The sequence below is a fragment of the Rutilus rutilus genome (genome assembly GCF_951802725.1).
Source record: "Rutilus rutilus genome assembly, chromosome: 12".
Classification (NCBI taxonomy): Eukaryota; Metazoa; Chordata; class Actinopteri; order Cypriniformes; family Leuciscidae; genus Rutilus; species Rutilus rutilus.
In genome coordinates this window covers 10,052,223-10,077,358 of record NC_140217.1, presented here as the reverse complement: position 1 = coordinate 10,077,358, position 25,136 = coordinate 10,052,223, and the positions used below count along the sequence as shown (strand labels likewise).

The window sequence follows — 25,136 nt, the reverse complement described above, 5'->3', positions numbered from 1 at the left end:
ATCTATCTATCTATCTATCTATCTATCTATCTATCTATCTATCTATCTATCTATCTATCTATCTATCTATCTATCTATCTATCTATCCGTCTGTCTGTCTGTCTGTCTGTCTGTCTGTCTGTGTGTGTGTGTGTGTGTGTGTGTGTGTGTGTGTGTAGGGGATTGTAAACAATTTAAACAATTTTTTAATATATAAAAATTATATTTAGGGATGCATTTGGCTGATGGCCATGCTCTACTCCACTGTTTGAACTGTAGGAATGCTCCATTACACTTTTTGGTTGTATAATTTTGTCCATAGGCTAATGTGATGAACTACACCTGTAGTTGCTTTGCTAGAACACCACGTGTAAACTTGAGGGTAACTGACTTCATCTACTATGAATCACTTTCACAGTTGGTTAAAAGTTATTCCAAAAAATGAAGTTAGTTCTGAGAAAAGCTCTAGCGTGATTTCTTTGCATTTTCTTTGTGGCTTTACTTAATTCAATGACATTCAGACATGTGTAAGTGTCTAAACACATGTAGAGCCACTTTATGGCATATTCAGTGCTGCCAGTTTCATAGAAAGCAAAATCATCAGGTACTGCACATACAGTATGTGTTTTTCTGTTGAATGTTGCTAAGCAAATGTGATTACGGGCATGATCCTCCAAACAGGAATAGTGGGTTTTCACCTAAACTTCTGTACGCAAAATGAGGTTGTATGACTCATACAGGGTATGTTTGTAACTTCCAATCAGTGACATGACATGGCAACATGCTTTTGTTATGGTACCACCTGAATAAACAGAATCCCTTTGAGGTAAAGGGACATTTGCAGGGGGCAAATAACAGAAAACCCAAATAAGGATGATAATGAAATGAAATTTGGAAAGTTAACCAAAACTGCAATGCAATGTAGCATAATTTGCATTTAAGAAACTTCACGTGTGTTTATGGTTGAATGGATCCCGGGGATTCCACCAATGGGTACTCTGTGTATTTGGTCAGACCTGAATGAGTTTACATATTAGGGAATCCCCGTCGTCAAATATTATAGGCTGAGGGTACTGTAATTGCTGTCCTCCACATGAATAGCTTTTACTTTGAAGAAGTAAGTGCTGAGTATCAGTGCTTCCCTACATGCACGTGTCTCTGTACGAGAATGAAACTAAACGATACTGGGCATTGCAGGGAAACTCCATTATCATCCCCTAGAAAAGTGTTACTACAGAAGTGGTCAAAACACACACACAAACACCCAACACAATAATCTGAGTACTGAAAAATTTATTGCAAGACTTCAAATAGCCAAAGCAGCTCTTTTAAACTGGAACGTCTCTGGTTTATCATGTAATAAATAAATGCAATGGTCTACATAAGTGCAGAAAGGAACCAGTTAAAAAACAATCTATATACATATGTACAGTAAACATCTTGCTCACTATATCAGCACATTTGTATGTTCACAATGCCTCTTCTCAGAGAAATTTTACAGTAATACTGGAAGCAATGCAGTATGCGATACCATACTGCAGACATATTTACATTCTATCTACTTTTCAATCAGGCTCAGCCTGTTTACTATATTTTCTTTCCTATACAAAGCACATATTAGCAAGTCATTTCATGTAAAATTTGGAAGCATATTCGCAGTCCAAGGTGCGCGCGCGCTTTTGTTAACTCGAGTGAAAGCTAGAAGACTCGGATTCTGTGGATACAGATGACATCCCTCCTCTCTTCTTCGGCAGAATTTTCAGACTGGACCCCCGGCTAGGAGATAGAGCGCTGCGGGCGGACTTCTTGAACTTCACGCCCAGAAACGCGTATAGGATGGGGTTGAGGCAGCAATGAAAGTACGCGAGAGCCTCAGTCACGAAGATCCACTTCTGTAGACCCTGCTGGAGCTCACAGCTGTGAGGAATCACCTCTAGCATCACCAGCGTGTCCACCAGGATCCCCCCGCAATAAGGCAACCAGCAGACGAAAAAGCACACGATCAGAACCACGGTGGTCTTGAGCGCCTTGCGCTTCTGTGTGCCCTTCGAGCCGCGCGACAGCTTGGAGATGATGATGCAGTAGCAGACGAGGATCACGATCCCGGGTAGCACGAAGCCCACCAGGATGTGCTGGAAGCGGAAAGTGACCACCCAAGTAAGGAAAGAGTCCTGAGGGTAAACGCGCTCGCAGAAGGTGCGTATAGTGCTGGTCTCCGCTTTGGCGAACACCAGGTCGGGGATGGTGAGGAGCGCGGCGGGGAGCCACACGCCCACGTAAATGATGCGACTGGCTAGAAGTTTCCTCGGACCTTGGCTGTTCGTGGCGCGCACCACGGCGAGGTACCGGTCTAGACTGATGAAGGCGAGGATGAGGACGCTGCTGTATAAATTCACCGTGTAAATCATATGCACGGCCACGCACATGAACCCTCCAAAATACCAGTCTTTGGCCGCGTCCACGGCCCAGAACGGCAGGGTGAGCACAAACAGAAGGTCCGCCACTGAAAGGTGCAGACGGTACTTGTCTGTCATGGTTCTGGATTTCTTCTGGCAGCCCATTACCAGAACAACCAGTCCATTCCCGATAAGACCCAAAATAAATATGATTCCGTACACGATTGGAAGAAAGATCCTCTGGAATTCGTGACTGACCTCCACGTCGCACGGGACCTCAAAGTTGGCCCCAATGTCCCCCGAGCCGAACTCAGAGTTGTTATCAGCTGATAAATCATCTTCAAATACGATGTGCTGCAAAAAAGTAAACAGACAAAGTTATTATTTTTTTTCTTATAAAGTAGCCTAATTTAAATGCAATCAAACCTCACTTAAGAAAAAAGTAATTTTTTTGAGTAACTGTTGGCTTACTTCGTAGTATGCCATCTTTAAATCACTCCTCCGGTGCTGTCAGTCTCCAGAAATTCTACAGCGACTTTGTAAACTTCTGTGGAGCTCAGACGATTTTAAATACCCCACTCGTGCGCGCAAACTCCGCCCACTCACACACGCAATCCACGGCAGCACGCGCGCTCGAGTCTACGCTCGCGCCCACAGAACAGGTAGCAGCATCTGCGTCTTCCGCAATCACTCTTTTCCTGTTTTCGTGTTTCAAAATGCATGAGTGATTGAAGAAAACGACGTCCTGCGACGGAAATTGGTGTTTCAATTGTGTGTCTGCAGAAAACCTCACACAAAACCAGTTAACTTTGCTTATTCCAAGAAATATGTTCATTTCTAATTCAAGTTGTGGTAAACTATAATAAGTTTATATTATTATATTTCATTATTATGTGTAATATGAGCATGAATGGCTTTCTTTTTAATCGTGATAGTGACGAAAGTGGCTTACTCACTACAACCCTCAAAACACTTTTAAATATCATTCAACCAGAGGCGTCAAATCAGATCATATCACACACACACACACACACACATATGAAAGTGTTTTCATACCTTGACGCTGAGCTGTGAAAAGTACACACAAACACTTTTTATGTAGGCCTAAGTGAAATTAAATCTGAAAAATTAGGAGGAATTGGCTTTTTGAGCATGGAAACATACACACTGTATGTTAATCTCTTAAGTGCTCTGAGCTGTTTATGTTTTGCATAAGTTGAATGGCATTTTATCACATTTAAAAGGTGCTAATGTGTTGATGATCAGATAAAATCACAGAGACAGTCTGAGTGATCACAGATCGTACAGTTCTTCCTTTGTTCAAAACACCCAAACCCCATAGTAAAATTAACTTAACTCATGTATATGTATTATGTCTCTATCTAGGGGGACAACTGGTAAAATGGGACACTTAAGATTTGTATTTAATATGTTCATTTTAATGTACTGAAGATCTTTAGCTATTTAAAATGGTATTGTGTGAGGTTACGTGCTGTTTGGCATCATATTTAAAAACAAAAGGACAACTTATCACATAGAGAATCTCTCAGAAGAGAACACCCACTGCCCTCTACTATAATATTGCAGTCATTCAATACTTGGTTGTAACCGTCACAGATGTTGGTTAGTGAACAGGGACGTAGACACCTGGCTGAAATGAGAGGTCAGACCTATCGCTCTTTTAGGGAGCAAGGAAGGGCAGTTCTCAAAGACAAAAAAACCCTTTGGCAATGTGTGTATGTGTGTGTGTGTGTGTGTGTGTGTGTGTGTGCTTTCCTCTGGGAGAACATGTGTTTTCACCTGCCCCCAGCCAACAGAGATGGCGTCCAGAAAACTGCTTCACAAACTGGTAGAGTTGTAAGGTGATCCCTATGTGTGTGTGTGTGTGTGTGCCCCTTCAAAATCTGTTGCATTTATTCGTTTTGTTATAAACACATATTATCATAATAGTCACTACACGGTATAACAGAGCTGTAAAATAACCTCAATGCATGGAATCTTATATCATAATTAGGTCATGCTTTAATGGAACTTATATTTTTGTTTGAACTCTCAGTTTTTCCACAGGAACATAACAAATCTGATTTTGTTTTTTCTTGTGTGTACTTATGTGTGGTTGTGTGAATGCATGTGGGCCGATGAAAGAAAGCTAGAGCAGTAAGACACAAACTGGGTGTCTTTTATGTCTGCAGATACCACAGAGGTGTGAAAGGTGCCAGGCAAGAAACAGTGTGACAGAAAGATTGAATCGATAGATTCACTGTTGTTTTTTCTCATGTCAGTAAAGCAAAAGATCCATGAATGCAGATTTTCTCACCCTCTGTGTGCAATGAAAAGGAAGTTGACCGTTAGTACGACAACAGAGGTTTGGAGACAGCTGTCCTTAAGGGTTCACAACAAAAGAAAGGAACAATAGCATAAAATAGTTTAGAGTGTAATTAATTGTGAGGTTGTTTGTGCATGAAATATATTTTACATTTTCATATTGGATCACACAATTATCCAACTAACAAAGAACATTTTAAGAACTTTCCTAACGCTCTGGCAAGGTTGTCTCAAAGTTATGAACAAACGTTCTTCCAGTAACGTTAAAAGAATGTTTGTTCAAAGTTATCTGGTCTTTAATAATGTTCTCAGAATGTTAGCAAAAAAACAATATTTACACATCGTTCATGGAACGTTTTTTCTTTTCTGAGAGGTTTTAGTTGAATGTTCGTCTAACATGTTTAAATGTTGCAGCTTGAACATTCAAAAGGAGTGTTGTCATAATGTTTGCAAAATTATAAAAAGTTATGTTTCCTTAACGTTCGCATAACCCCCCCCAAAAAAAAAAAACGTTTTAATATTATTTAAAAAACTGTACGTTTTGAACGTTCAGAGAACATTCAGATATAACGTTTTCATAACTATGTTTACACGACAACAATGTACTAAAAACGTTGCGTTTTTCCTTTGCGTTTTTCACATACAGACGACAGCGTTGTCAAAACGAATCTGCGAAAACCATTCAAAATGCTGTATTATGCTGCAAGGCCAGTAGTTGGCGATGTCACTTTGTAAACAAAAACTAATCGCCTATAGACTCAACACATAATACACATCACCATTTTCACAAATTCGTGTTTGTGTAGTTTACACGCAGAGAAGATAATGGTATCGTTTTCAAAAAGTTGCATACAAAACTACAGCAATTTCAATATGAAGTCATTCAGTGTGTGTAAAAGTGAACAGGTTGAGTTCAAACTTCTTTTTGAAAAAATCACCCACAGAACACATACAAAATGTCGGTAGTACAGAGGGTTTCCTCCCTTCTCCATAGGGCATGACAATAGCCCTCAGGACAGGGCAGAGAGGCTCTGATAAGAATACAATAGGTCTGATGATTCCAGATAAGAATTTCTGGGCTTTCTGAGAGTCATTAGGCCATATGTGTTTATGTATGTGTCGTTCTTCCTAACCAACTTTATCTACTATGATTTAAACAGATGAATTTAAAGGAAAAGATTCAGATAAGAGCATGCTGCAGTTGAAAGCTTCTTTGCTTGTCAGACGGTTGTGTGAAGTAGAGAAAAGAAACCCACAAGAAATTTGAGGTTGCAGATCTACTAGGCAGCTCGATGGTGCCTTGAAGTCTATACGTTGGCCACTAAAGTTCCAGCCTCAAGGCGACAGAAAACAAATCACTGCTTGGCCAACCCACTCATAGAGGTGAGCAGAGAGAGGGGGAGAAAGAAGAGGTGGTATTAAGGAAAGAGGAGACACCTGTTTGAATGGCCCACTGCCCATGCTTTTTTTCCTCTCTCTTTCATCCCAGCTTGTTTGGTCATGGAGACAGCTGAAAAGACTATTATGAGAGAACAGAGTCGGTCACAGACCCGTATTAATTAAAAGCCATTGACTAAGCAAAGACTCGTCGATTCACTGCTGCATTGAATTATCCAGGGGAGAAGAAGTGCAAAAACAGTATGAATGAGAGAGCCCTGAAATCAACCAGTCAAATTATTTGTAAGCTCATTTGTGTATATAGTATTTGATGTTCACATTAGGATGAAAAGAAAATGTGAGATGTTTTATTAATGTTATGGTTAGGATTTAAATGAATATTCCGGGTGCAAGCTAAGCTCAATCAACAGCATTTGTAGCATATTGAAAATAAACTTTTGTATTATGGGATGGCGGATGGAATGTAGCTTTACCCAAAAAGAGTGATTTTTTTTTGTCACACCATGTTTTATGGCTTGTGGCTATACTATTCAAAAAGTGATTATTTTAACATCTACACTGGGTTGTTTCAACCCACGGTTGGGTCAAATATGGACAAAGCCAACTGTTTGTTTGAATTTTATATTACATTTTTAAACCCAACAGTTGGGTTTGTCCACATTTGACCCAAGAATTGGCCCAAATCACCGTAACCCTTTTTTTTTTTTTTTTTTTTTTTAAATGAGGGACAAGTGGAATAGTTAAACATTCTGTCATTCTTAATGACTTTTTTTCTGCAGAAAAGAAAGGAAGATATATTTAATTAGACTATTTTTGTATAACACCATAAAAGTCCATAAAAGTCAATGTGGTCCAAAATATTCAAGGTCCAAAAAAGTTCTCACATGTCATATCACCAAATGTCATGAGATTTGAGGTTTGTGGCATCATATTTGATGCAGGTTTTGTATGCTTGCGTTTGAATAATAAAGGCTTTCATTTTGATCTGTTCATCTGTTTATCAAGTGGCTCTGTTGCTTTAGAAGACCATCTTGTTCGTATGGATTATTTCACACTTTGTGTTTTACCTTTGTGTCTTTTTTGGAGCTTCAAAGTTCTGGACCCCATTGACTCTCATAATATGGAAAAGAAACACTCAAACATTATTCAAAGTATCTTCTTTTATTCTGCAGAGGAAAGAAAGCCATGCAAAGTTGGAGCAGCAAGGGCGGGGGGGGGGGGGGGGGGATGTATCATTACAGAATTTTCATTTTTTGGGCGAACTTATTTCTTTTCAAATTCTGGACTCTTTGTCTTCTCTGTCTGGCAAGAAATCTGACTCTGACTGAATGGGACTGAATTGCGTTGCAGGTCTTTGAGAGGATTAGATGGGCTGATCTGAGGACTGATATGGAACCCTCCTGTCTGTCATTTGCATCCTTTGTGGAAGGACATTCACTGCTCTGTGTGTATATGTGGGGATGGGGGTGGGGGGCTGTATGTTAAATGACCAGAACATTTACTGTCAAACGTAAGTACGCACTCTAAAGGTCACACACAAACAACACTGACACATTTTGTATGTTGGGGTGGGGTAATTTCCTGAACAGACATTTAACTCATTTTTGCCGTACATTTGGTCTGGCAGATCTCATAAAGTGTCTCCTCCTATCTCTCCAGACAAGTGCTAGGCTTATTGATCATGAGCCGCACCTATCTGAGTGATATAGAAAGGGCCGCTCCCTTGAAAAAGTCAGCAGCTTTTAACATTGTGACTGGAAACAAAACTTTGGTTTATTTGGGTCACATTTACATTCACATTTATTCATTAAACAGACACTTTTATCCAAAGCGGCAAAGAAAAAAGTATAGTAGAAGTATACTACCTGTCAAAAAAAGAGTTTTAATGTTTTTCAAAAAAGGCTGAACTTATTTGATTAAAAATACAGTAAAGGATTTACCTTTCAATTTAAAGGAGCTGTTTTCTATTTTAATAATATTATAAAATGTAATTTATTCCTATGATGGCAAAGCCATCCAGTCTTCAGTATCACATGATCCTGCAGAAATCATGGCAACGTTGTAGTGTATCATGCGCTTAATGAAATGCATGGTTTATTATAATGATGTCTGGCAATTGCCAAAATACAATGGAGCTATTTAGTATTAAATCTGCTTTCGGCTGGCTCAGTGGCTCTAATTGACTGATAAGATTCACCTGATTCATTCATATGTTCATTCTGTCTCACAATAGAAAGGGATTACAATGCAACATACAATGATCTGACTTTAACCTTTGTCAGTAACGAGTGTAATTACATTACCATGGTAACACCAGTTCAGTGTTGAGAGGAGACTGAGAGAGGACCAAGTCATCCATTGTCCCCAACAGCTAGAAGCTAATAAGAAAATCTTGAATGATAAGAATTGACAATTATAGAGTAAACACACAGACACACTTAGAGGGTTCCGCTCCCAATGTGTCTCTGAGGTCTGACATACTTCAGTGAACAGATGTTTGTCTGCCGAGGTGTGCTTGTGCTTTTTTACTAGATGATTCCTCAGAATCACTGTGTGTGTCTACTTGCCTTTTGTTGTCTCAGCCGAGATGTTGCCCAAGTACGGCCACATCGCTGAAGCAGAGGGTCTTGAGGTAAAAGATTTGTGGTTGAGGCTGGGGTGTGGCGTTGGCATATGCCCGTCTGTGTATGAGTATGTCTGTGTACATCAAACGTACGTCTGGGTGTGGATGGGGCTGCATATGTGTGAGAAGATTGTGTAGAAAGGCACGGGTATGTATGTGACTTAAGAGCAGCTTTTTTTTCTCTCAAATAGCGTGTGACTGAGTGTACCATGCAAAACCGCAGCTTCCTGATACCGTTCCTTGACACTTATTTGTGTATTATCTCAGCACCACAGTTTGAGTTATTTTGGAATCATGTTATGTAACAAGTCTTAATGTTTTTAGCACACAACCCACACTATGGGGTAGGCTATCTCAATTACAATCTACCTTGAAACTTTGAAAATTAATTGCATATAGATTTATTCTCTTTTATTCTCTATTCTCTCATTGCATGTTATGCCTGTTATACAACCTAGACTCAGTTTTATGTACCCACTGGGTTACTGATATACAGGGACAAAAAATTTAGATGAACGCCATCACTTTTTTCTCTGTGTCAGTGGCGCCATCATTTGGGCACAAATGGCTACTACCAAATTCTGTCACTTGCTCAAGAATATAATATAATAGGTATTTTACAATATTGTACTTATGCATGTAGCCTATCCATTTAGCTGAAAACTTATATTTAAAGCAACTTACAAAAGAAGTAGCTACTATAGGCTAATCACAAAATAGTGATTGTGATTAGTGATAGTCTACTGTATATTATATTGTTGGCCTGCTATGTACATGACATTTTACTTGGCCAATAAACTCAAAATATATTCATTATATATATAATAAAAATATATGAATATTTTCTTCAATCCATTGAGAACTATTAGCTTGTTTCTGCGCATGCGCTCTCGCTGTTTCTCATCTAACTGGAATGACGTGCGTGAACGTTCCCAGCGCTGCTCACGGCAACGTCAGCGGGTAAGGAAATGCGATTCCCTAATAACAATTCCTTAAATTATATACACTCATGTATGACGAATGCAAACTGTAAAATATCACGACCCGTACAGTGTAAGTTTCGAACTGCCGACTGACGTCTCCATGTCACATTCGTGCTAAAGTTAAGAGGGTTATTATAGGGAAACGCAGCGCGAGCTCGATGACTCCTTATCTTGTTTGGGATCCGGTAGCTCTGCCTTTTTACAGTATTTATTCGTTTATTTTCGCAAAGAATCCCGTATACGCTATGAACACATGGTTAAATATACGTATTAAAACAAAGTATCAGTTGTGTACAACAAAAGACGTGAAAAATACAAATGTGATAAAAGCGAGCAGGCGGCTTGCAACAACACTGTAACCAGACCCGTGATGAGGAGTTGGATGGGGAGGAAGGTGCGACCAGAACAGCGTCAGCTCATAAACACTACATTTCACATAACTACGTATTGTTTTGTGGGGGGGGGGGGGGGGGAAATACTGCTTGTGTTGTATTTATTTATAAAATTGTCAAAACAAACATTGATATTGCTTAAACTAGTCATGTGTTGAATGAATGTCAGGACAGTTGTTTGGTTCTTATTATAGTTTCTTTTGACTTGCATTAAATGTTTGCTTTTGCTTTTATTTGGAAGTTATATGTGTTATTGAATTTGGGAAATTATGACCGTGAGAGACATGGCAGTCATTGTGATAGCTAACAGCTGTTACCTCGAAAGAACAAAGACAGCTGTTTGCAAAGGGCAAATTTCTGAATTTCCCCAAAGCTCAGATTTATTCATTATTCATTCAAATTGTCCAGTGAGTCTTATAATTTATAACATTGAAACAACTTAATAATTTGTTATTTTAATAGTTTAATATTTGACATTGATTTTCTCCCATTCATTTCAGTGTCAGTCTGCTGAATGCCACCGCTGATTTCTGAAAAGCAAGTACTAAAATGTCTTTTTGCAACATACTTTTTGCAACATTACATCATTTAAATGTTTGGGTCCGGTACGATTTTGTAATGTTTTTGTCTCTTATGCTCACCATAGCTGCATTTATTTGCTCAAAAATACAGTAAAACCAGTGATATTGTGAAATATTTTTTACAGTTTAAAATAGCTGTTTTCTATTTTAATATGTAATTTATTCCCGTGATTCTTGCTGAATAAACATGAATTTCTTTAAAAAATCGTACCGACCCAAAACTTCTAAACATTAGTTCAGTTTGTCTGACTCAAAGCAGGATGATACAGTGTTTTTATCCCATTTGCAGATCTAAGCCACGCTCATTAAGAATATGGACAGTTATGGGTTTGTATCTTAATTTCATCCAATGAATGTTACCCCTCCTCTTCTTAGATTCTATATTTAAAAACATACGTCTGCACGTTCTTTCAGGTTCTCCAGTGATATGTTCAGTGGCAGAGCAGTTCTGGGGGAGGACAGCTCGGTCATGGCCCGCATGCAGAAGAAGTTCTGGAAGACCAAGCAGGTTCTGATCAAGGCCACCGGGAAGAAGGAAGATGAGCATGTGGTGGCATCTGACGCGGATCTTGATGCCAAATTAGAGGTTTGAGCACCTTTTAAAATGTAGTAAAAATTACCTCACTGACTCGGTCAGCAATAAGTGAAACTGTTGCATCACTGGGCTGGGTTTTTCTTTCAATGACTGTATGACTCATGCTTAATTTTAACATTTGAAAGCAAATTATTTTTTTCATTGTGCGTGAGCCTCACAAAGGCAGAGGAATGGCTGAATGACATGGAAGGAGGTTAATTGAGTACTGTCACATGATGACAGGGAAGAGCAGTGGAAACTAGTTCCATGTTTTCTTATAATATGTGACCCTGGACCACAAAACCAGTCATACGAGTCATTTTCTTGAATAAATAAGCTTTCCATTGATGTATGGTTTGTTAGGATAGGATAATATTTGGTAACTATTTGAAAATCTAGAATCTGAGGGTGCCAAAAAATCTAAACATTGAGAAAATCGCCTTTAAAGTTGTCCATTTATGTTTGCGGTTGTGCTGCATTCACTCACAAAAATAAATGTGACTTAATATCCTCATGATTTTTGGCATAAAAGAAAAATCGATCATTTTGACCCATACAATGTATTGTTGGCTATATACCCGTGCTACTTGTGACTGGTTTTGTGATCCAGGGTCACATATTACCAAGTGGCAGCATATATATTAAAAACAGCAGAGGGTCTAACACAGATCCTTGCTGCACTCCATAATTTACTGACGTTATCTTATATTTTCCCCTGTTTAAATAGACAAAATGGTAGCGGTCTGATAGGTACGATCTAAACCACCTTAATGCCTGTCCCTGAGGCCAGTGTAATTTTTAGTCGATCTAAGAGTATTTTATGATCTATAGTGTCGAACGCAGCACTAATATCAAGTAAAGCTAGTACTGAGATACAGCCTTGATCAGAAGCTAGTCAAAGTGAGTCATTTGTAAAGTTTCTGTGCCATGGTGGGAAATACAAATCATTTTTTTGCAAGGAGCACAATTGAGCAGACATAAATGGAAGATTTGAAATGGGTCTGTAATTTGCTAATTCATTTGGATCTAATTGTGGTTTCTTAATGAGAGGCTTAATAACTGCCATCTTGTACAGTTTTGGGACATGACCTAGAGATAAAGACGAGTTAATAATATTGAGAAGAGGCTCTTCTGCTACAGGTAACAACTCTTTCAGTAGTTTAGTGGGTATTGGGTCTAATAAACATGTTGTTGGTTTAGATGCAATGATAAGTTTATTTAGCTCTTCCTTTCCTATAGTTGTAAAGCACTGCAATTGTTCATGAGGGGCGATAAAACCCAGAGTGATACCCATTTATTTACTTAATTGTATCAGAGAAAGTAAAAACTTTTTTTTTTTTTAACTTACTGCTTAAAAAACTCACTATAGTGTTTCAGTCTTTAACTATATGGACCTAGAATAGAATATTGTGAAATAACAGATAAAACATACAGGGAGCATATTGTAATGCATTACTTTTAAAAGTAACTTTCCCCAACACTGCTGATTAATAGTTAGCTTTTATAAAATAAAGTAGCTCTCTGATTACTTTTAATCAAGACCTAATAAAAATCCGTAGACCACTCACAGTTTAAGGAAGTGTGTGCGTGTGTTTGTTTATGTGTGCTTGTCTTGTCTTATCTTGCCCTGCCTCGGGCTGTTACTCTTAAGCATATCCTGGTTTACTGGTCATTAGATGGTTTTGTGGCTGTGCCAGTGTGCGAGAGAGCAGCAGAGAGGCCACCATAAGCCCCCCGGCTGCTTGCTTAATGAACAGGTGTATCCATGTTATTTCTACTTTAAACCACAGCTGCCATTATGTCCAAAAGAATGGTCTTTTATCCTGTTTACTCTCAAAGCTCTATTTCCTCTTAACTTTAAAACAATGCATCATCCTTATGGTGCGAAATGGCAGGATTTTACGTTGGAAACTTCAATAACAGTGTTTGTTTAGGAGAGCCTGTTGTACAACCATGATTCCTGAGGGTGTTCTGTTTGTCAGACCTGAGCTCAAGAGTTAAACAGTAACCTGAATGCAGACCTCACCTGCAGGGGTCACAGCTACATCAGCACACGTAGACCTTAGTTTGGGTAGATGCCGTATTTAATTTGATGCACGTGAAAATATTGCACTAATACAGAGATGACCCCACTAATAGACCAATAATTTTGGTCACTTTCCTGGAAGAGAATAAAATATGGGGTTTACTCTGAATAATATCAACTTATGCTAAATTACCACCTACACTACCTTTCAAAAGTTTGGGGTCAGTAAATGTTTTCAGTGTTTTTGAAAGACGTTTCTTATACTCAACAAGGCTGCATTTATTTAATAAAAAAATAATAAATAAAAAAATATATAATATTGTGAAATAATTTTTATATATTTTAAAATCTAAAAAGCTGATTTTTTTATGCATCATTACTCCAGTCTTCAGTGTCACATGATCCTTCTTCAGAAATCATTCTAATATGCTGATTTGGTGCTCAAGTAACATTGTCAACAATGTTACTTGAGCACCAAATCAGCATATTAGAATGATTTCTGAAGAAGGATCATTGCAGTTTTGTTGCTTAATATTTTTGTGAAAACTGAAATACAAAAATTATCAGGATGAGTAGAATGCTCGAAAGAAGAGCATTTCATTCTTTGATTTGATTTCATTTATTTGAAATAGAAATCTTTCGGTAAAATATCTTTGCTGTAAATTTTGATCAATTTAATGCATCTTTGCTGAATAAAAGTATTATTTCTTTAAAAAAAAAAAATCTTACTGACCACAAACTTATGAACAGTAGCGCGCTTGATTAGAACTTTAGTTGTGGTTACTTTCAACTGATATTTTCTACAGTCCAATATATTCATCCCTCTATTAACTGTTGGAAATAAGTCTTATTTCTGTGTTTGACTCCTCAACGCTCTTGAAACCCTCTCTCGAACAAAAGCCGTAATGAGTCATTTGTGTAATTTCTGTGGATTTCTTCTTTCAGGTAGAGCACAAGTATACACAGTTTACCGCTCACTCAGACTATCAGGGACATAACATCCTTTGTTGCCATGACAGCGAGACTGGAAAGGCAATTCTTTTGTGTTCTAATGTGTTGTCTGGGTTTTTTGAGATGTTATTGTGGGTGACCAAATGTTCTGTCTGCGTATATAAATTCTGAAGAGAATGAAATGCTCAGAGATTTTATGGTGTGCAGCAACAAACTCAAATTTTTTAACATTTGTTATAAAAAACTTTTAAAATGCATTTGTTAATGATAATGTGTGTCTGTTTCCTTCAGTTTTTCCGTTCAGTCCAGAACACTTGCACAGAACTCCTGAAAGTGATCGAGAAATACCAGCAAAGAATCACACGTGAGTGAGGAACATGATCTTCCACCCTCTTTGTGTGCACAGACACACTAAGAGTCTTGTTCAGCTTGTTTTGAAAGCCATTGCATGCAGTGGCATACATTTTCTCAGTATTCATGTGTACTGTTACTGTTGAGTCAGAAGGCAATTATAAGCTAAACTCTTTGAATGTGTTTTTGTGGTTCTAGTAATTGATAGCATGTCCAATCAAGCCATATATTGTTACTAATACTGTTAGTTATTGTTGTAATAACCCTGTTCTCTTCAGATCTCTCTCAAGAGGAGAATGAGCTTGGATTGTTCCTGCGCTTCCAGGCAGAGCATGATAAAACGAAAGCAGGCAATATGATGGACGCCACCAGTAAAGCCCTTTGCTGTTCCGCCAAGCAAAGGTAGGCACAAATATGAACAAATTAGGGCTTAAAATAATTAATTGGGCTCTATTTCATGATATTTTGGTAGTTATTATGTTCATACATCATGATTTAATACATCAGATAGGGAAAGGGCCATGATGGTTGACTAATGAACTAGCCATCCAACAACTTGTCATCAAACAGGGAAATCTGAAACCAGCCTTATTAGACAATCGATCAGGCAACCCACCTATTTGATATTGAAAATACGTAGTTTCTCTCCATTAATTTAGCTGTTTGAAATATGATATGAATGAACACAAATAAGTCTACAAATAACATTGAGCATAATATATAAATAATAAAGCATCTGCACAGCTATTTGTAGAATTATTTTGATCAATTTAATGCATCCTTGCTGAATAAAAGTATTTCATTCCCCCACAAAACTGTGTATTATATGTAAGGGATAATGTAGAGCGAGGCGGTTGTTATAGCGACAGGCTGATCGGGATCTTGAATCAGCCTGAAGGGGTTGTCTTCGCTATAACAACCGCCTCGCTCTACATTATCCTGCTTATTACATGGCTACCCACCAAATAAATCAATAATTTGCCACAAAATATTGATTTAAAAAGGAGTTTATTGATTTAAAAACGATTGTGTTGCTTCCGCTAAAGAAAATAGTCCGTTCCGTCTCTACGGTTAGAATCCTGCGTCCATAGCAACGCTCTGTTTTTCATAGAAAGAACATAGAAACTAGTGATACATTTCAGTTTCATTTTTAATTCATTATTTAATTAAGTTAGTTTGGCAGCCCTGGAAAGAACATTTCTATATTCTACAAACTAAAGACATAAAGACACAAAGACACAAATTAGTAAACCCACAGTTTGAATGTAACTTTTCTCTATCCTTGCATGCCACATCTACTTAACACTCATCTGTAATCATTGATCAAGCCATTTACCTGTCCTCTTGTCCTCTGTCATGCCCAGGTTGGCTCTGTGTACACCTCTCCATCGATTTGAACAGGAAGTTGAGACATTCCGGAGGAGAGCCATCGCCGACACCCTGCTGACAGTAAGCCGGATGGAGAAAGCCCGGACCGAGTATCGCGGAGCTCTGCTCTGGATGAAGGACGTCTCACAGGAACTAGACCCAGATACTTACAAACAACTGGAGAAATTTCGCAAGGTCAGACCCCGCAAAGCGAGTGTGGGAGGGATTGCATCTATATACTGAATGTGGAGGTTGAAATATTCTGCTATATGTGTGTGTTTGTGAACAGGTTCAGGCCCAGGTAAGAGGAACAAAAGTGCATTTCGATAAGCTGAAGAATGATGTTTGTCAGAAAGTGGACATGCTGGGAGCCAGTCGTTGCAACATGCTTTCACATTCATTATGCACTTACCAGGTAATACTTATTTACTTCCACCCATTTTTTCTAGTTAAACCCGTTCACTTTTTATATTGTAAATTTATTCGTCTTGAATTGTTTTTCCGTAGACAACGCTTCTACACTACTGGGAGAAGACTGCACATGTGATGTCTGGCATCCATGAGGCCTTCAAAGGATATGTACCCTACCAGTTCACTACCCTCAAAGTGGGTGTCCATGCACAAATGTCAGAAAATAAACTGTTGTGATGTGTTTTAAACCCTCATGTCTCATCACAGGAGCTGAGGGACCCACTGGACCAGATTGCCTCTGCACATTCAGCAGAGGACAGCAAAGACGAGGACCAGAAGACATATTCAGACAAGTGAGAACTCAGTTAGACATTGGCATGTTCCATTTTGAAGCGTTTTTGGTCATTAACCAACCATTTTGCTGATTTACAGCTTGTTCTTTATTTGGGCTGTCACTAACGATTATTTTGGTAATAGAGTAATCGGTTTATTATTTTGACGATTAATAGAGTATTCTGGTTTTTAAATGGTTTTAATACATCGTGCAGCCTTAGAAAACGGTCTAATAATGCACGTCATGGATTCTCGTCCATGAAACGCACCATTTCCATTAATTTGCTGGTTACTCGACAAGGGTAAATTGCCATCAAGGATTTTTTTTAATTGAGTATTTGAATTTAATCGAGGAATCATGACAGTCCTATTCTTTACATTATATTGTGCAGTATATATCACATGGTCAGTGAATCTCACACAGACACATCTAGCAGTCCCAGTTTTCTTGACGGCACCTCGCTTGGCTCTCATTGTCAGATCTCTCATTCACTCTCTTTCCTCATTCCCTGCAACCCTCCGTTCCCTCAGATTGGGTCTCTGCAGGCGAGAGGCCTCTTTAAAGGCTCTGGTTACTGATCTGTGAGTGGAATATTGTAGTTCTATTAGAAACCCCTGCTGCCTTTGTAAACAGGCAACCCTGCTTAAAGTTCCACTGTCATTTCCTGTTTTGGCAGTAGCAGATGATGTGCCATCTGTGTTAGACATGCTGTAGTATGATTTTGTTACAACTGTTTTTAGACCAACGCCGCTTCCTAGAAATATCACTGACTCACTTTTATTTGTCAATTTTAAGGTGTTTTGTAATTCTTATCTGATACTGTGCATGTCATAGTAATGTGAATCATCTCTTCCCATTTTAGAAATTATGCATCCATTTAGTGTGTCTATCAATTTAATTTGGTGTTTGTATGTTTATGTTTCAGTCTTGTTTCACTTGAAGATGAACAGCTGGGTGAATCATCCGAAACTGGTATGTTCAGCTTTTAAAGCACATTCTGGGAAAACACTCAAAGGCTCATGCTTCTTAGATGCTCTTTCTTTTTATCTTTACCAGTTTCTACTCGTGCAGTAGATGGACAGAGTAGAGGGTCTGACAGTTCTTTGTGTGCCAGTCTGGACTCTGGTAAGTTGTGTGTGTGTGTTTGTTTGCGGACTAGGCTTTGCACGATAACTCATTGTTAAGAAATGACTAGTCATCCAGAAGAGTAGTCAATTATCATACTAAATGGCAAGTAATTTTGGACAGTAATTTAATTTACTTATTATTTCATATTCAAGTCCTCCAACAAATAATGTTGTTACTCTTGCTGTAACTTGCTAATTTTAGATAACATTAAAATTTCACAATTATACAATACTAGCCTAACTAATATAAGTAAAAAGTTATGGAAGCTTACAGAAAACAGGTAAACAGTCAGTAATAAAATAAGAACAAAGAAACTAATTGCAAGCAATAGGACAAATAAAAACAAAAGAACAAAGATGAAACAAATGAAATAAACAGTGCTTTTTTGTTTTTCAGAAGTTACAGAAGTACAAAATACTACTAAATTGAATGAATAAATCAAATGTAAAATAAAACACTGCCCAGTCTACACTGTTAATTAAATATACAATGATTCTTATTAAAGCTATAAAAGTTGTTCAATTAAGTGCAATGAGTGATTTTTTTTTTTTTTCCACTCATTGTTGTATGATAAACATTAATGACACTGGCTGCTGTCACTTTAAAACCTAATGCACAGATCAAATATACTGACCCACATCTGATTTCTTTCCCAACTGTTTACATCCACTTAAGACATAAATGACTGTGTTACACGAATACTTACCAACACAGGCATTTTGACAACTCTGTGACAGGATGCTTTTTGTGTGTATGCATGGAAAAATGGCTGGCAGAACAGCATGTTTGTACCAAATTGAATATTCTTTTGCATATCATTGATCTTGAATGGATTAAAATCGCTTTAAAAAATATCAAGACTTAAAAAGCATGACAATGCAACACTGCAACGTCTTGTGAGTGTAACTATGACAGCGACAATAATAAAAAAATTCTACCAGTTTTCACATTTTTGCCAGTTTATCCAGTTAATCACTCATATCGGTTTATCACCCATGCCTGCTATTTGCATTGTCATACACCAAAAACACACTGTTCAAGTGATGGATATATATATATATAAGCACATTCCTCTTATTTTCTATAATTCCCTAACATGACAGTAGTACTGGCAGTACTTCCCATTGAAACCTGTGTGGATAAATTTACACACCGTGATATACTGTATATTTCAGTTGGTTGGCATTTTATATTGTTGTATTGTCAGACCACCCAGCCCTAACTGTCGCAATGAAGAAGCAGCAACTGAAGTCATATGATCCATGACTAGTTGGCACAGACTTAAAGCATCAAATATTGGTAGAACTAATTAACTGTGTGTCTAGTCGGTGCAACTTCTAGTGTGTTTAGCAGCTTTTATTTACAGTATGTCTGTTTGTATCTCTCATGTTCACCTTCACCCCTGTACAGCGGCCTTGAATGAACAGTTAGGCCCCATTGGTGGATCTAGCACAGATGACGACCTTCTGTTAATGACCCCTGAGCCTGGCTCAGTCCCTTCTCTTACTCCAACCTTGACCCCGACCATACACCCATCTATGACACCTGCTATTCAGTGGGACATAGGCACCTCATATGAGGAAAAGCAAGATGCGTTACACAGCAGCTTACGACCTGAAATAGGTATAAATGCCTGACTGGGCATCTCTTCAATGCCAAGGACTCCCTTATGGCCTGTTCTAACTCTCTAAAATCAACCTCCTTCGAAAGTGCTTCAACACCCTGATCTATAAGTCTTAGGTTCTATAAGAAATATTCATAAACTTTTCATGCTTAAGGCTCTTTCAGATTCTCTTCTGAACGGTAAACACTCTTCTGGGGTTTCTGACCCTGTCTCCATTACCACAACAGTGCTCTTTCTTTTCTTGTAAAAGTATCTCTAAAACCTACTTTCTTCAAGGTGCTTTATTTTTTCCATTCTTTTTGTGGTCTGTGTGATTCCAATGCACTCTTTGAGGATTGTAGGATTGCTTTTTCATATTTAACTTAAATTTACTTTAGCTTTTTGTTGCTGATAAACTAATATTTCTGTTTCTTGAAGTTTTCCTTAAGCTTCTTATCTTTTTTCTGTATTTTTGTCTTGTCTTCCAGTACAAATATCGAAACATTCTAAAACCAAGATGCATTTTCTTATATACAGTATATATTTATTTATTTAGAAAACAAGACTATCTTATGTCCTCAAGTAAATGTTTCTTTTTTTTAACACCTGTAAAGCCTGACATAATGAAGCCTGAAATAATAATCAGAAAAATATATTTTTGAAATGGAGCAGTTTATTGAACCTTTATACATAATATAATATATTTAATAATAGTTTGCATACATATTTTTTTGTTACCTGCCATGTTTGATACACCAGGCCTTTATGGGTCATATAGTTTGATATAGGAGAATATGGAGCTCATATGCAAAAAAAAAAAAATTTAATTAATATGCCCAAACCTAGCAAAAAATATGCAGTTTGGTGCAGTTGTTAATATTTATATGGCCAAAAGAAAGATGAAATTCTGAGAGCTTGTAATGTAAATCTATAAGATAACAGTATCTTATTTAGATCTTTATTACAGTATAGCAGACTACTTGTATAAAATGCATATTATCATTAAATATCATTAAATATAAATATAATTCATCACTCTTTATCCCTCAATAGTGTCTTTGTTTTATGATGAATGCACTGTAGTTTTTATTGTGGTGGTGGGTATTGCATTTTAAACTTATAAACATTTAATGCAATACAATGATAATTGAGAGAAGTACAAATAAACGTTCCTCAAAGGCCTGATGTATCATATATGATAAATTGATACAACTATGTATAAATATACATGTGTAAATATGTATAATCATGTAAACCTAAGTTGCTTCAATCTAGCTAATGTTCATCTTGACATATTACAAACAATATAAAAATCATTCTTACATTTACTTTATAAAAATCAGTCAAGATTTCACACCAAAAAGATTTGCTCTCTCGATTGCCCAAGACACATTTCTCCTAAGAAAGACAATAAAGGATGAACTAAACTAAACAATAAGCTGACAGAAGGCATGTAGCAGATTGTGTACAACAGGCATTTTAGCAAAGTTTTGATCATGTTGATAATTTAGAGGCCCTATTGTGTATTGTTTGTGTATCAGAAATGATACAGTAGGCTTTATAGGGTTAAGAATGTTGAGATTTTTGTGCTGGAAACCATGACAAAAGTGCTGAGAAAGCAATTCCGTTTTTGCAAAGTTTAAAAGCCTCATTATCTTCTTTTTATTGGAGTAGGCAGGGATCTTCTGTCTGAGCCTTTCCAGTCTGTCGAAGGGAAAGAAGAGGAGGGAGAGCGAGGTGAACTGGCATTCCTGCAGGATCTGCTGAGTCCTGGGGCTACAGGTGGCGCTAGTGAGTTCAGTAAAGCGTGGCAGGATGCTTTCGGCTGTTTTGAGGCCCCTCCTGCTCCTGTTGCTGCCGCCACACCGCAAGCAGAAACGGCAAACACACACGCTGGCTTCCTGCCATCACATCTCCTGGACCATAGCCTCAGCACCACAGGTTTGACAAATCATTTAGTTTGCCCTCTAGTGGCTGGAGGAATTAACAGCTTATTCTTGTTGTGCTACTAGAATGCAGTGATGTCATGCTGATCACTCATATTCATTCTCTTTCTGTTATTCAGGATGGGCGACTCCACCCATGTTTCAAGCCCCACCCCTCCAACCACCTTCTAGTGGAGGACAATCTCAGCCTACACAGAACACTCCAGACTCTTCTGCCAGTGGTGAGAGTTTTATGACATGTCAAGAACTATAGATGGACACTGACAATCTTTACTGTTTCTGTAGTGATTCATCTCTCTGTGTCTTTTAGCACCCAAAGGAAGCTCCAGGGACATGTCTGCCTGGTTTAACCTCTTTGCAGATCTTGACCCTCTGTCCAACCCAGACGCTATTGGACGCAGTGATCAGGAGTTTCTCAGTGCCTGAGTTGTGTTGGTGTGAGTGTGTGTATATATTTATCATTGACAAACAGGTTCCAGGTTTACAGAAACGTTCTCTCTCTATTCATGTTAGTTTTGGTGTGGTTATCTAAAACTAGATGATAAAGTTTTTGTTAATTGAAATACATATGAAATATGATATAATCGTTAGATGAAAAACTTAAACACATTTTTTTTGCCTTGGCAACTTACTAAAATAAATACATTTAAGAACTAAAATTAAAGAGAACTTACTGAAATAAAAACAAAGCTAAATAGAAATAAAAAATAAATAAATAAAAATTACTAAAGAACATAGCAAAATTACTAAAACTTAAAAATAAAAGTGAATTCAAAATATGAATAAGTACTATAATAATATATGAATAATACTAAAAAACAAGACTCTAAAAATGTCATGCGGTGCAACCATTAAGAAAGAAGTAATGTATATATTTTCCTTAAACCTTGCGAGTAAATATATGCGAGTAAACATCTTAATTAAAGTAAAAAAAATTGTTGCAATTATCATGAATTATTCATTAATTAATATCACATTTTTTTTTTGTATTTAATTTTTTTTATTTTTGCCAAAATATATTATCTTTTTTTTTAAATGCAGGTTTTCTTGTTTTTCTTCATTATGATATCAGAACAATTTAATTACCTTGACATTTTAAATGTGTATACTCTCAAAAAACTTCAAAAGGAATTTTAGTTCAAACAAAACAACAGAAAAAGCATAGTTGTCATTGCATGTATAATTTGGGTAACACTTTATTTGGATGGTCCTTTTTGACCATTCTGTTGACTATAAGTAACTTTGCATCTACATTTCAACTAACTCTCATTAGAGTATTAGTAGACTGTCTGCTTAATACCTGCTTACTCTTTATTGTGATGGTCCTCCAACAAACATTCTACTGACTATAAGCAACTTTGCAAGTACATGTCAACTTATTCTAACCCTACCAGTCTACTAATACTCTACTAACACTCCAATGAGAGTTAGTCAACATGTTGGTGCAACGTTACTTTGTTAAAGGGACCATCAAAAAAATAGTGAGACCATGATTTGTATTTTTAATGTATTTTGAATATTAAATCCATTTATGTGTCAATTCATACACCGCTCAAGGGGAGATTGTGCATGTCATAATGCTGATCTCATTCCAAGCATTCTTTGTCCCTTAGAATGGTGGAAAGAAGTGCATATCCCAAGCCTTTATTTGGAGCTGGAACACTACCTCTCCTGAAACGATTCAACCTGAGCCAAGGAAGCATCAAGAAATCTGAATCCATATTCCACACTGGAAGATTTCCGAGTTATGGGAATGTCTCTTTCCTCCTTTCTTTCATTGTGTGTGTGTGTGTGTGTGAATTTACTGTATGTACATTAGGACACCGAAGGGTAAAATGAAGACTTCATTGCTATATCACTAAAATGTTGTTACAATATGAAGTGCACATGTTTAAAGGGACAAGAAGGTCAGGATTTGCCCATCTCTTATGTGGAGGGCTGGTTTGTATAGGACCAAAAAACCTAAATAAGTGTGTGTATACTAAATATCTGTTTGCTTTGTACAATAGAGGAGTTTTTAATGTCCAGAAACAGGGTTACAGATTTATAACATCTATTAAAGACTGTATTTTTAATCAAGACAGATACCCAAAGTCTGTGAAATCACGGAAAAAAATATTTTTGAAGTCACATTCACTGGATTAGTTTAACCCTTAATGATAAAATAAATGAAATTATTTATTAAAACAATTTAAAAAAGTGTTACTCTAAACTACATATGCAAGTGGTGTGCTGTGCCATTAGTGTGGTAAGAATGACAAGGTCACATTTCAGTGGAACTAATAATAGGTGATGCAATCTTGTTTTCAGTGACAAAACACTCTCAGAGAAATAACTTCTCCCAAATGTTCTTCACATTCACACTGAGATGGAAAAACTCTTGAATGTTTGTTTGTGAACGTTTTTTTAAAATGTATTTTTAGTTTGTATGTCACCTTTAGCACAGAATTACATAACTATCCTACTCTAGAAAACATACACATTTCATTTTATCCCAGATTATCATATTTGGACTCACCAGAAGTGAGTTTATCTGAAACTATTACCAGTCTGTTTTATTTGCGTTAAAGAAAACAAGTGAATGCTTGCACTAAACTGTCTCCGAGTGCAATCTCGGGTAGTTCTGGAAAGTATGTTGTATGTTTTAAGCATAGACTTGTTTGTTGATCTGAATAGTTTGTGTAGGTGGAGAATCTGAACATTTCTCACAGGATATCACTCCATATGTACTGGAGCACATGTTTCTGTTTTGAGTGCAGTTTCATTTTGAAGTGTCACTTTCTGTGTATGAGAAATTGTGTTTGGAACTATATGTTGAGACATGTTGACGTGTTTACTTTGAAGGAAAAAGAATGTACACCATTCACAGCTGCTTTCATCTGTTTATTTTATGCAACTTTGCCTTTTGTTTCAGTTAAAAATAATGTACTTGTACAATTTCATTGATGGAAACTGGAATGGGAGATCTTGCATCTGAGAGCAAATAAATTTGAGTAGAATTGTTTCAGATTTTTTTTCTCGAATTTTTTTATCTTATTTTTTTTGTGTTAAAGGTACACTATAAAAAAAAACTTCTTTTTTTTTGTTCCAAATTGACGAAAATTAAAGAATGAGTCAATACATCAGTGATGCTCCTTTCAAAACATGTTTTTTGACTCACCCTGATTTACTATGGTAAGCCTATTATAAGTGTTTATATTATAAACCTATCGGGATGGGTCGCATTCCAATGTCGCTTGCCAGTGCAGGTCTCGTCATATCTATAACTAGCGAAAAGTTGCTCTGGCTACTTTGCTCTGGCTAACGTTAGTTGCTTGGTTCTTGTCACAACGAGCAAGTAAGGCTGAAATGGAGCACGCTAAATCTTGTACCTTCGGGGATTTGAATACATTTTTATTTTTATTTAATGCCGAACAGATATGAGTCTCCTGGCTAAAAGAGAACAGAGCCTATACCGAAAACAAGACTCAACATTGGCTTCGGAGTCGGAGATGGCGAGAACTGAGGGGTTTGAAATGTTGTAAACATTTTTATTATTAAACAGGTGAGTAAGGTATTTTATTAAACAGATAATTTGCAAATGTAGCTCTATAACAGAGTTAATTGTAAAGCATTATCTATTGTGAAATGTCATTTCATTGTGGTTGTAGCTGTGCTGTGTTTTTTGTTTGTTTGTTTTTTAAGGAAGTACCATGTCTATTAATGGGTATAGCCACAGTCTTCAGCTAGTCAGCTAGAGATCCTGTCCAAATAAACTGGTTATTAAA

The 25,136-nt window shown here is 37.2% G+C and overlaps 2 protein-coding genes across 6 annotated transcripts; one reads left to right on the top strand and one right to left on the bottom strand.

Moving 5' to 3' along the window:
- Positions 1-1,255: 1,255 nt before the first annotated feature.
- cxcr4a (chemokine (C-X-C motif) receptor 4a) lies at positions 1,256-3,026 on the bottom strand. The gene is made up of 2 exons (XM_084426259.1): positions 2,847-3,026; positions 1,256-2,729 (listed from the first exon to the last, which is right to left on the bottom strand). The coding sequence occupies exons 1-2, from the start codon at positions 2,859-2,861 to the stop codon at positions 1,662-1,664; spliced, it is 1,083 nt and encodes a 360-aa protein (XP_084282385.1). The 5' UTR covers positions 2,862-3,026; the 3' UTR covers positions 1,256-1,661.
- A 6,581-nt stretch (positions 3,027-9,607) lies between these two features.
- ical1 (islet cell autoantigen 1-like) lies at positions 9,608-24,376 on the top strand. Of its 5 annotated transcripts, none has more exons than XM_084425479.1 (17): positions 9,608-9,681; positions 10,597-10,633; positions 10,967-11,004; positions 11,092-11,263; positions 14,520-14,592; positions 14,858-14,981; positions 15,944-16,142; positions 16,237-16,362; positions 16,455-16,553; positions 16,626-16,711; positions 17,618-17,664; positions 17,749-17,817; positions 19,231-19,443; positions 21,098-21,364; positions 21,489-21,590; positions 21,680-21,806; positions 22,983-24,376. In XM_084425479.1, exons 3-16 carry the CDS (start codon positions 10,991-10,993, stop codon positions 21,793-21,795), a joined length of 1,707 nt encoding a protein of 568 aa, XP_084281605.1. In that variant the 5' UTR covers positions 9,608-9,681; positions 10,597-10,633; positions 10,967-10,990; the 3' UTR covers positions 21,796-21,806; positions 22,983-24,376. The 5 variants fall into 5 exon arrangements, with proteins under 5 accessions (XP_084281605.1, XP_084281609.1, XP_084281607.1 ...); XM_084425482.1 differs by having other exon boundaries at positions 9,628-9,681; positions 10,597-10,637; XM_084425480.1 differs by lacking the exon at positions 9,608-9,681 and adding an exon at positions 10,009-10,098.
- Positions 24,377-25,136: the final 760 nt, after the last annotated feature.